The 12,164-nt window shown below is 36.5% G+C and overlaps 1 protein-coding gene across 1 annotated transcript; it reads left to right on the top strand.

Moving 5' to 3' along the window:
• Positions 1-5,196: 5,196 nt before the first annotated feature.
• On the top strand, positions 5,197-6,421 carry LOC145045512 (NDR1/HIN1-like protein 13). Its single transcript, XM_078993833.1, has one exon. It carries the CDS (start codon positions 5,411-5,413, stop codon positions 6,194-6,196), a length of 786 nt encoding a protein of 261 aa, XP_078849959.1. The 5' UTR covers positions 5,197-5,410; the 3' UTR covers positions 6,197-6,421.
• The last annotated feature ends 5,743 nt before the right edge of the window (positions 6,422-12,164 follow it).

The following is a 12,164-nucleotide window of genomic DNA, read 5'->3' as shown; positions in this document are numbered from 1 at the left end:
TAGACTGCTCCTTAGAACATTGTATCAACATAACCACCAACATCTCTATTGAGGAATGATATAGTTGAAACTGAATGCACACATCCATACCCATTAAGTTGCCACACTCTACAAGTGCAAGTCTTCTTGTCCAGGTCAACAGCATAGGACTCAACCATGTTTCTTGTTTCAAATTGGTTAAGACCACTTGGTAAAACCTGCCAATACCTAGTGTAGACATAACATAAGTAATTATATTAATTTATGAGTTTAGAGTTTAGAAAGTACCTTTGTGCTTTTCTAATTGATTCAGAAGGAGTGTAATTGTTGGGCAAGGCTTATAATCAAGCCATGAACTACCTTTAATCTTTAAATTGTATATTCTCTCCATAACATACAATCTAATCTCCTCTAACATGGTGATGATTGGCTTTTTCCTAGCATCTCTTATCACACTGTTGAAGCTCTCAGATAACCCATTCTCCACTGCATCACACATCTTTCTATCTTGAAAAAACGCTCTACTCTAAGATTTGGGGTTGGTGTCCATAAGATAAGCAAAGGATGCAGGGTTAAGCACTTCAATCTCCTTCATGGTAGCATTGAATAAAGGCTCGGTGGATACCTTGCTTGCCTTCCAAAACATGTTTTCATAATGCACACCACTAAATCTTTTCCTAAAGTTGGCAACAATATGCCTTGCACATTGCCTATGTTCAACAATAGGCATTATTTCCTTCACAGCCTCTAACAGCCCTTGTGCAACAATGGTAACAAATTATATAAAGGGTATGAAACTAGAATTCATTAAAATAGGAAGTAAAACTACTAACCTTATGCTGATCTGACATTAATGTTATGTCACACCCCCAAACCTGAACGGCGGAAACGTTCGGGGGCGGATGACTTCATGTGGTAGCGTAACAAGTGAATACATAGTAAAGAAAGCAATACAACCATCCTATATATATATATATATATATATATATATATATATATATATATATATATATAATTGAAAGTTTACATTTGTCAAACGTTACATGTTCAAAATCAATTACAAATATGATGTCAAAATATGAGATTAAACTGGCGCCGCAGCATCTCTTCATCAAAAGCATAATGATACATGTAGTTACTAAATCCCTGCGACATACAAGTAATTTTGAAACAGTAGATCAGCATTTAAGCTGGTGAGTTTCATAAGTATTTAATGACAATGTTTGTATGAAACGAAATATCTTGTCCTTGTTTGTTTGTGTTTAGAAAATCCTGTACTTTCTACCAGTATAAAAGTAGTCTTCCTTTCAGACCAAAGTTTGTTTCCAAAATGTTTGTAAGTGTAAAAGTAACCAATATGTTTGAAAACCTCGTAAATCAATGTATTTTTAATACCTCCTGTGAGCTTTATAACCATACTATTGACTCAGATTGCCTATACACAACGTTCTTCAGGCGTTGGAATGTTATGACGTTTGTCACCCCAAACGGTGGACTGTAGCTAACAGTCAGGGTGCGGGTTGTCAAGCCCGTATAGATCTATACACAAACACCATGCTCCCCCTCCAAGGGATTCTGATATATAATACAGGACTTGAAATGTGTACTCGAACGTACGTGAAGTAAATGTCTCACAGAACCGTAGTATAAAAACAGATTTACGTGTTGAAATATTCGTTTGTTATTGTATATGAAAATGATTTCTCGAAAATCGTGTTTCTAGTATGTAAAAGTTAGCAATATTTTCATAAAACTATACCTTTTATAGTTTTCTAAAAGTATGCCTCGTTTGTTTTTAGAATATCTAGAAAAGACTCACTTGTTATGAAAGCATAGATTTTTGTAACGTCTAAGATAGACACAACATACTTTAAATCTAAGAAAATGTTTAGTTTATACATGCATTACAGCCATTTATAGTTTTTAAAGATAGAATGCTATTGTAATATATTTTTGTATACGGGAGTTCCCTATAAAGTTTGTAAATCACACATGATTCCACTTAATAAAAGTGTATAATAATCTTTATATATAACACCCGATAGTAGTCGTGTGTTTTACTTGTATTCCCCCCCCCCCCCCCTAGAAAGCATATAAAAGCGTTTAGAATATTTAAAAGGGTTAATTAAGGGGTATGAACTCACTTGAAAGTTTGAAGATAGCGAGATGGAAAACCGGGCAGAGTTTCATCTCGGGAAATGGATTTTTCTCGGGATTCTCGGGAATCTCGGGAGTAAAATCGACCTTCGGGACTTACACAAAATGACCAAGGCTTCGGGGTAGTGCGGGCACGAAAAACGAGGTAAAACGTAAGAAAAGTGAGAGAGAATGAGCAAATTTTCCGGGAACCCTCGCATCCTATTTATAGGAGGCTGGAACTGCCTCCGTACGCGGGGCGTACGCTCGTACTTGGGGCGTACGCGTACGTCACGCATGACCAAGTCATCGATTGTCTCGCACTTCGGATGGGACGGGGGTAGGCTCGCATAGGGGTGACGTGGACGATCCGAGGCCGTGGCCTCGAGTACGCTGGGCGTACTCGTGTACGTGGGGCGTACTTGCGTGACTCAGACTTCGGATAATACCGAAGTTTTTAATAAAAATTATATATAAATTATTTATCAAACTTCAAAAATTCATATCTCCTTCATAAAAACTCCATTTTCGACGTTTTTTATATCCCCGCGAAGGTGAGACTACAATCTACAACTTTCGTTTAGATTCTGTCGGCAAATTCAGAATGTATTTTTATTATTTATTTATTAAAATGACGTGATTAAGGAATTTCTTTGAAAATTCATAACTTCTTTATTTGACGTCGGTTTTTGCAAGACTTTTTACCGCTGAACAACCATTGTCGAGACCTTCGATTCTCGTTTAGGTCATTCCGGCCAAAAGTCGCTCGATCTCTGATTCGAGTTTTCAGTTGACTATTGCTAAGCCGAATTTGGAAAAATCTTAACTTCAATATACGAAGTCGGGTTTGGGCATTCTCTTTTACGTACGATCTAGGTTTAATGATATAAAACATAGTAAGTAGTTAAATAGAAACTTTTTGGACATTTTATTACCAACGTTTATTTTGATTAACTCAAAAATGGTTACAATACTTGACCTATTAGGCCATTACAAAGAGTTGAAATATCGGGTTGTCACATGTTATACCAAAACCATCATTCAGTTGCAAGTCATCTCTAAGGTTTTCCAGAAACCATTTCCAGTTTTCTTTGTTCACTACACAGACAACTACCCATGCAATTGGAAATATGTGATTATTGGCATCTCCTCCTACAACAGATATGAGCTCACCACTACATAAGCTCTTTAAGAAACATCCATCTAAATTTATAACCCTTCTACAACTCCCTCTCCACCCTTGCTTAAGCCCATCAAAACACAAATAAAGTTTGCTAAAATAATTCTTACCATCTGGCATAGAATTGACATCAATTTTAACTGTTGATCCTGGATTTGATCTTCTAATCTCCTCACCATATGACCACAACTTTGCATGATGCTCCACTAATGTTCCTTCAATCAGTTCAATTGCATACTTATTTGCTCTTCTACACTGTCACATACTCACATCTATACCAAATTTCTCTTTAACCTCATCCCTAAGTAGCCTCACACTAACCTTTTGTTTCTATAAGAATTGTGTTGTGTAATGGGTACCTATCCATGAATAATTGACAATTGAACCTAACTTGAAGTTTCTTGCACAATTATGCTCATTTATAAGACTCTTTATCTAGAAAGACTTTTCCTCATTCATCCAAGAAGCCCACATCCTAAACTTGCACTGTGCAGAACAACATTTCACTAACCTCCTACTATCATTTTTTTTGTAACAGAACTACTAAACATTTGCTACAGCATAGTTACACATCATATGTTTAAGTTATTTAGGACTCACAAATCTCATACCTAATATAGGTTTTTGCTTTTTCCAATGAACATTCTCATTGTAAATAGCCTGGTCAGTAGAAATTACCTCAACTTCATCTGGTGGATCATATGTATCTTCACGAGGTGGACTGTCTGGGGTGACTTGCTCCTTTGGGCACAACCTACTCAGAAACTCATCCTCCTTTGTCTTGTTCATAGGAATGCACTCATCATGATCATTGTCCCCTTCTATATGAATGTCATCATCTTGCTCTCCTTGCAAATCCTCGTTTGAACGTGGGATATCATCCATACCACCATGTAAATCTTGCATGTCGATACCATCATCCATATTCATACGACTGTGAACTTCTTCACGATCTTCATTTGCACCAGATAATTGGTCCAAAGAACTGCCAACTTCTGCTTGCTCTTCAAGAATCCGTTGATGTACATTAACACCAAGATGGTCCATATATACATCGATTACATAATCAGAAGCATACCCTACTTCGATTAGTTCCATGTAATCCATGTCATTCGCGATTAACCTTAAACCATCAGGAAAAACAATATTGGGCATGCAAAAGTACACATTCACACATATCTCACATGCGAATCTTTCAAGGAACTCGACAAATTCCTTCTTGTCCATTCCAGCAAAATCAACATCATCAAATCGTTGCTCTGCTCCATTTGTGTAAGTAATAGAGGGATACCTGGTAAAAATTCCAGTAAAACGTAGATCAATCTTCATGAAAACGGCCATAGCAACAACAAAGTTCCCCGATTTGAGTGACTAGCACTTGAAGAAAAGGATAGTACCGAAGAACAAATCAACAACAAAGCCCGATGCGGAAGTTATAGACGAACGTGAAAGAAGGGGACAGTTGAGGGGTTTAAACGTACAATATCTCTCATTAACTACTGTGCACACGTGACAATGTAATGGTTTTATTGCATATGACGTGGAATGTCATGTAGAATGGGGTCACCGGTTGACCCCTTCATTTTTTCAAGATTACCCTTTTAAACCAACAAATAACAACTTTATGCTCTTAAAATGCAAAAAATAGTCACGAGTAACCATTTAAACTATTATACGGAATTTTGTTGGGTTAGAATGACAATAAGCCAAGTTTATACTTTGACACAGCTTACATTTCTGATTATACAAACTTTTACCTATTTGAGGTTAAGGAATTTTTTTTAATGATATATTTTAAAGATTTATACCTGGATGACATCATCATAGTTTTTTTAATATTTAATCTTAGTCTTATTATATCTACTTTTGTCACTTATTAAATAGAATAGAAAATAAACCAAAAAACAAACTGTGTCGACGACTTTTTGGGTTTGGAGTATTTCATCATCTCCCCCACTCTGATTCGTATGCGTTGGTTACAGGGTTGCTATCCTTTTCTGTCTCCTTCTCTACTCCATCATCAACAACGACTAACACGTAGCTTTCAAGAAAATTTCTTCCAATAATTTCTACAAATCGACTCCAGAGAGCGATTGTTAGGCCCAATTCCATCCAATGGCAGAAAAAATCCATCCTTCTTCCAGACCAACAACAGTAAATGGTCACGCCCCCACCAGCACCGCCGCCAATGGTAATGGTAATGGTAATGGTAACCCATCGTTTCCGGCCAACAAAGCTCAACTCTACAACTCAACTCGCCCAGTCTACCGTCCTCTACCCCGCCGCAACCGCCGTAGTTGTTGTTGCTCTTGTTGCCTCTGGATTACTTTCGTTATCCTCCTTCTGATCTTCATCGCCGCCATAGCCGGCGGTGTGTTTTACGTCCTCTACCGCCCCCACCGCCCTTCCTTCGCTGTTTCATCGCTCCAGGTCTCTCAATTTAACCTAACCTCATCGAATCAACTCAACACTAAATTCAATTTTACCGTCACTGCTCGTAATCCTAACAAGAAGATCGCGTTCTACTACGATCTGGTCTCCGTTTCGATTGATTCGAAAGGAGTCGATGTCGGTGACGGATCGATACCGGCGTTCATGATGCCTAAGAAGAATACGACGAAGTTGAGGACGATTGTGTCGACGAGTGGACAGAGTGTGGATGATAGTAGCGATCTGAAATCGGATCTGAAGAACAAGAAGAGTTTGCCATTAACTATCCAGCTTGATACGAAGGTGAAGGTGAAGATCGGAAGCTTTAACACTAAAAAAGTACCAATCAGGGTGGTTTGTAAAGGGATTAAGGTGACAGCACCCACCGGTAAGTTAGCAACGACGGCGACAACTTCCGATGTGAAATGTAAGGTGGATCTTCGAATCAAGATCTGGAAATGGAGGATTTGAGGTGAAGAACAAGGTGTGATTTGATATTTACGATTTTATTTTATTATAACAATTTTTTTACAGTTTTATTCTGGGATAAATGATATGTTTAGTTAACAGGTGATGTGTATTTAGTGCTATTTATCGTATTTTTACAAGAACACAAACGTGGGTCTGAAATTTCTCTTAATTTCTGGGTATTAGTTAAATTGATTTTATGTATTTCGTTTCGACTTTGGTCCCTAATATTACAGATTTATTTTAATAATCAAGTATTATTATAAAAATACATTTGCCTCTCATTTTATATTTCAATAAGTACACTAAATCTGTCAATAACGATTTTTCGTTTTGTTTATTACCACGTTATATTAAAATATAATTAATTGTAACCAAAGTTAATGAGTTCTCTTCTAATGATGTAATAAATAGATTATTTATGTTTTCTCATATTCAAAGAATATAATTAAATAGATTATTTATGTTTTCTCATATTCAAAAAATATAATTAATTTAAAACTAGTAAAGATCCCCGTTTTACGGGGTTGGAGCCCGTCAATTATTATAGAAGCTTGATGAGCTTTTTGGATGCTCTATCATTTACAAAGAGCCAAAAAAAAAAAAAAAAAAAAAGGAAAATGACAAATTTTAATCAACGTACTCAAATTAGGGATGGCAAAAAAACCCGAACCCGACGGGGAAACCTGAAACCCGATTATTTCGGATCGAGTAACGGGTCGTTATCGGGTTCGAGGCAGAGAGTGGGTTATCCTCGCCCCGATCCGATCCGTCCCGATTATATATATATATATATATATATATATATATATATATATATATATATATATATATATATATATTAATTGCAAGTATTCAAAGATAAAATACTTATTGTGGACAATCTTTTTAGTTATTAACAATTCGGTGTGAATGGTCTTTTTTATGTTTTGACGTATTACACTAAACTTAAATCAAATAAGTTTTAGTATAACGTCGAGTTAATTTTATTAAAGTGACTCATCATATTTTTAATTTAAAAGGGAGGGTATAACATGTATTTTTTTTAAAGACATTGAGGTACCCTTAAATGGAATAAGGATTTCATTATGAATTATTTTAAACCCGATAAGATACTCGAAACCTGACGGGAAAACCCGAACCCGATGGGGCGCCCCGATAAGATACCCGAAAGATATTAGGGCGGATTTAGGAAACCATGACCCGTCCTGAACCCGCCCCATTGTCATTCCTAACTCCAACGAGCATGCCAAAAGAACCAACACACAACCTTCATCCATGGTTTTCCTAATCATGTTAAGCCACTATTGTCCATGAGACCTTTACAAACCTTCATTTTGAATGGAAAAATAAGTAAAATGAAATTCAAGACAAACCTATATTTCGAATGGAAAAATAAGTAAAAGGGTTATTTGTATTTTGAATGGAAAAATAAGTAAAAGGGTTATTGTCACTCTAGCCCAACTACGTTACGTATAATGGTTTAAATGGTCCCTCGTGACTACTTTTTGCGTTTTAAGGGCTTAAACTTGTTGATGACCGATTGAGAAAGTCATCTTACCCATTTTAGCAGGTAAACTTGCCTCGTCACTTGCCATGTATACATATGAGGTAACTCACTAAGTCAATACCGAGTTGACTCGATGACACATAAGCTGGCACATGCAGATTAGTAATTATCGTCTTTAATGTCCACCAACACCCCAACAACCTTTCACTGTCGATTCAATTGAGTCCCAGGCACAAGTCTCGAATTATAAGGAGACATACGCATGCGGGGTTTGAAGTAAAACAAATCTGAAACTTGTTTACCATTTTCGGGCAAACAATCTTGTGGAAGAACCCTTAAAAAGCAACAATGTCGGCTCCACTACCTTCACCCAACTATAAATTCTGGTGAAGACATCAACTACAATGTGCTCCACTCAATCTTCTGTGATTGTGGTCCGAAGATTACAGAAAACCAAACTGAAATGAAAAGGTTGAAGGAGCAGCTAGGACAAGAGTATATCGTTTGTAGGATCGACCACATCAGTCTCCAGCACAAGCTGGATGACCATGATCAAAAGTTTAAAGTCGTTGGTGTTGCTTTGGGTGGCATGATGTTGGGGATGCTCTTGTTGCTGGTTGTTGTGCTCTATTTCCTTGTTAAGCTTTGGTGATGGGTTGATCTGCAACTAAGGTGGTTAATGGTTAAGAAGGTTATTAGTATGTAGTATTTGTGTGTCTTAATTTTTTTCTTTTATTTCTGTTTATTTTGGCGAAATATGTAAAAGTCCTATCGTAATGATAGGCATTTTGTAAGTGAAATCGAATGATTAATGAAAGACCTATCAAAATGATAGGTGTTTTGTAAAGATGTCTGATGTTCTTTGCCGATTGTTTGTGATCTGAAGATGTCTGATGTTCTTTGCCGATTGTTTTTTATCTGAATTAGTTCTTAAGTTTGATAAACGGATTCGTTGAAAGTGCAATAGTGGGGGTAATATAGTCTTTTACACAGTGGGGGTAATATAGTCTTTTTTATGCACTGCTCCTTCATACATACCTTCTTGCATTCATTCTAGCACATTGTTTTCTTCTTCAAATACTCTTCACTGTGAAGGTACATAATGAAGAACATGCAATGTGGATGTGGAGCTGAGGCTATAATAAGAACATATCGTACTACCAATAACATGGGAAGGCCCTTTTATGCATGCCCGAAAAAGGTAATTTACCAGTTATTCAAATTTTGGTGTTAACCCTACTTTTTTAAGATGTGTTAATTGAAGCAAATACTTGGAATCAGGATGCTCGTTCAGGTTTTATAGCTTGGGTTGATGAAATGGAGTGCAACAGTGAAGGTTTGATCATAAATGGGTTGTATAAGTCCAACAAAAAGCTTCAGGCTGAGGTCTTTAAGTTGTAGGTTTACCTAGTATGTAGTTGGGTTTTTTTTTTTGTTTAATCATGTACAAGTTGTAATGAAGGTCAGTCGGACCAGTTGTCTTGTTATGCATCTTGTAATGCACTTTGATGTCTTTCGAAACTTGTAATGTACTTTATTTCCTTTAAGTTGTTATGTAATCTGTAATGTACTTTATTTAATTGAAGTGGTTATATTTGGGGTTTGATGTGTTTTGTATGTACGAAATATGAACAATCAAATTAAACAAAGTTAACACTTAAATCCAACCAAACACAACAAATTTAAAACATAACAACTTGTCTAATTCCAAACTTAATAACCTACTACATCCCAATACCAAACTTAACACTTAAATCCAACCAAACACACCCAAGTTAAAAGATAACAACTAAAACAAAATAAGATCCTAATCATTAAGCTCTAATGGGTTTGCACTTGTTTCTCCTTTCCTATCTTTGCCCTTCACCTCTTAGCAAGTTTCATCTTTATGATTCTCTCTGATTTCTTTCTTTTAGATATCCTTCCAGCAGCAACAATTGTTGCTCCTTGACCCTTTTGCCCTTCGTGCACTGATTTTGCTCCTTGACCATTTTGCCCTTCATTGACACCTCCTGCTCCTTCACCTTTCTCTTTTCCATTGACACCTCCTGCTCCTTCACCTTTTTCATTGACCCCTCTTGCTGCTTCACCTTTTCCATTGACACCTGTTTTCCTTTTTTTAACATTTAGTTTGGGCCTCCTGCCAACTTTAGGTTTTTGCACTTGAGGTCTTTCAGCTTGAGGACATGTGACCTTGTTATGCCCCACATTTTTACAAACACTGCATGATATTTTTTTTCTTGCCTTAGACACAATGTGCCTTGGTAGCTTCTCTGATGCATCTCTTCTTCTGTTAACCTTGGGTCTGTTGGAATAGTGTCTAAGGCTGTAACTATATTCGGTTGTGCATGGTCCTTTTGGGTTGCCTTCACCATAGCAACTTGAAGGATGATTTATTAAGAGAGAGTAAATATTATAAGGAATAATATTTAGCTATTTGATTAATATAAGTCATAAATTAATTGGTATTAATTTGGTGACTTAAAGAGATTAATTGAATAAGAGGGTATAAACTGTCAATTGTTTGATAGTTAGACTTTAGACTGTAAATCCATTAGGGTTGACCTTGGACGGATTCTAAGAGCTTTAGGATAGCTCAAAATCGTCCATAGGGTTATCTATGGAATGGATTTGGATAGCCTTAAGAGAAGATTATCCAATTAGGGTTTAAGGTGAAACCCTTAAGGAGTCTACAAGTATAAATAGACCCTAGGGGTGAGGGAATTCGACACACAACCTTAAGCAAGGATACTCTGGCCGAATTCCTCCCCTCTCCTCTCTCCTAAATCATCTTGCTTGCTATTGGTGTTTGTAAGCCATTAGAGGAGTGACAATTGTGACTCTAGAAGCTCCAAGACAAACAAGATCAACAAGGGATTCAAAGGTATGATTCTAGATCTGTTTCAATTTTGTTATTTGACCTAATTAGCCATTAGAAGTCTTGGTTTCAAAAGCATGTTTATTAGAAAGCCTAGATCCAAGCAATAGGGTTTTGCATGCGCACATAGGAAAGTTCTTATGGCTAAAACCCATCAGTGGTATCAGAGCCTAGATTGGTTTTCTTTAAATTGTTGCTTGATTAACTGAAACAAACCTGCAAAATTCGAATTTTTGGGTTTTGAGTCACTGACTCGTCGAGTTCCAAGGTGGACTCGTCGAGTAGGCCTGACTCGTCGAGTCCCCTTGTGCACTCGGTGAGTCCAAGCGTCAGGAATGGCCAGATTCGGGATTTTTTCATAATTATCTTATGGAAACTTTCCTTAATCATATTAGATCAATCTAAATCCGATTTTTTGATAAATATGATTGTTATCTTGATCTAATTAAAGATATTTATCATCTTATAAAATATTTAATTTCCTTATATGATAATGATTAATTATTTTGGTAATTATCTTCAAAGAAATCAAGATAAATCAAATAAAGATAATTAGAATATTAAATTGTTAATTGGAATTATTTGTTATTTGATCCTCCATGTTTTTAAATGTTTAAAACCTACCCTAAAGTTTTGAAATTTATATTTGTGATTAAAAGTTTTAATTTAGACAACTTAAATTTCAAACCCTAGATTTTGAAAAGTTTAAAATGCAACCCTATACTTATATGATATTACTAGAATAATATATATGTATAACTAAATGCTAGTCTTACCGCTAGTAGGCCTCATTCACGAAGCCGATCTATAAGGTGGGTATAAGGTTGCGGCCTATAAAATGGCGCTTAATGGGTGTACACTCACACCCACCGCTTGCTTAATTGGTGGAGGGTCGTTAGCCGAACGGGTAGGATAGGGCAACCTCATCCTCTCATTAAAAGTATAATAGGAAATACGAAGTAACTAAACTTCCTTTTAAAATTTCCCAGTCTTAGTTACTTTAGGAAAAGTGAATTGATGCAATCCCATGAAATTACACTTTGCACCTTGCTAAGATGTTAGTGGAGCGTGTGTGGTTTACCGGCACACTAATTGGTTCTAAGCGAAGGTGGCAAAGGGTGATTCATTGTTCATCATAGTTCGATGGAGCGTGTGTGGTTTACCGGCACATCGAATAGGTGATTGTTACAATGAAGGCACCATATGAATTTGCATGGTAATTCACACCCGCTTTGTGATCCTCGGCATCCCAGTCACAAACAAGAGGGGCATATCGAGATTTAAACATGCCATTGAATAGTTCAATGAATCTCATCCGAACCTAGGAATTCTCAAAGACACTTAGGACTAATAGTTTATGTTTTGTGATGGAGAATTAGTGAATCGTCATTCACTTACCTTCAATTTATTTGCATGTTAGATTACGGCATCCCTTTTCTAGTATGTAAATGTTATTGTTGGATCCTAGCCCTAATTTTCTTATTGGGTGATAATTAGGGATTCTTGTTCTAATCTATCTTTGTCCTTTCTATAGATGTCAAACGCAAACAACGCTGCTGCTAGTTCTTTCACGTTGATGAGCC

Source organism: Lactuca saligna, chromosome 5, assembly GCF_052625555.1.
Source record: "Lactuca saligna cultivar CGN05327 chromosome 5, ASM5262555v1, whole genome shotgun sequence".
Lineage (NCBI taxonomy): Eukaryota > Viridiplantae > Streptophyta > Magnoliopsida > Asterales > Asteraceae > Lactuca > Lactuca saligna.
This window is presented reverse-complemented; position numbering and strand designations above follow the sequence as displayed.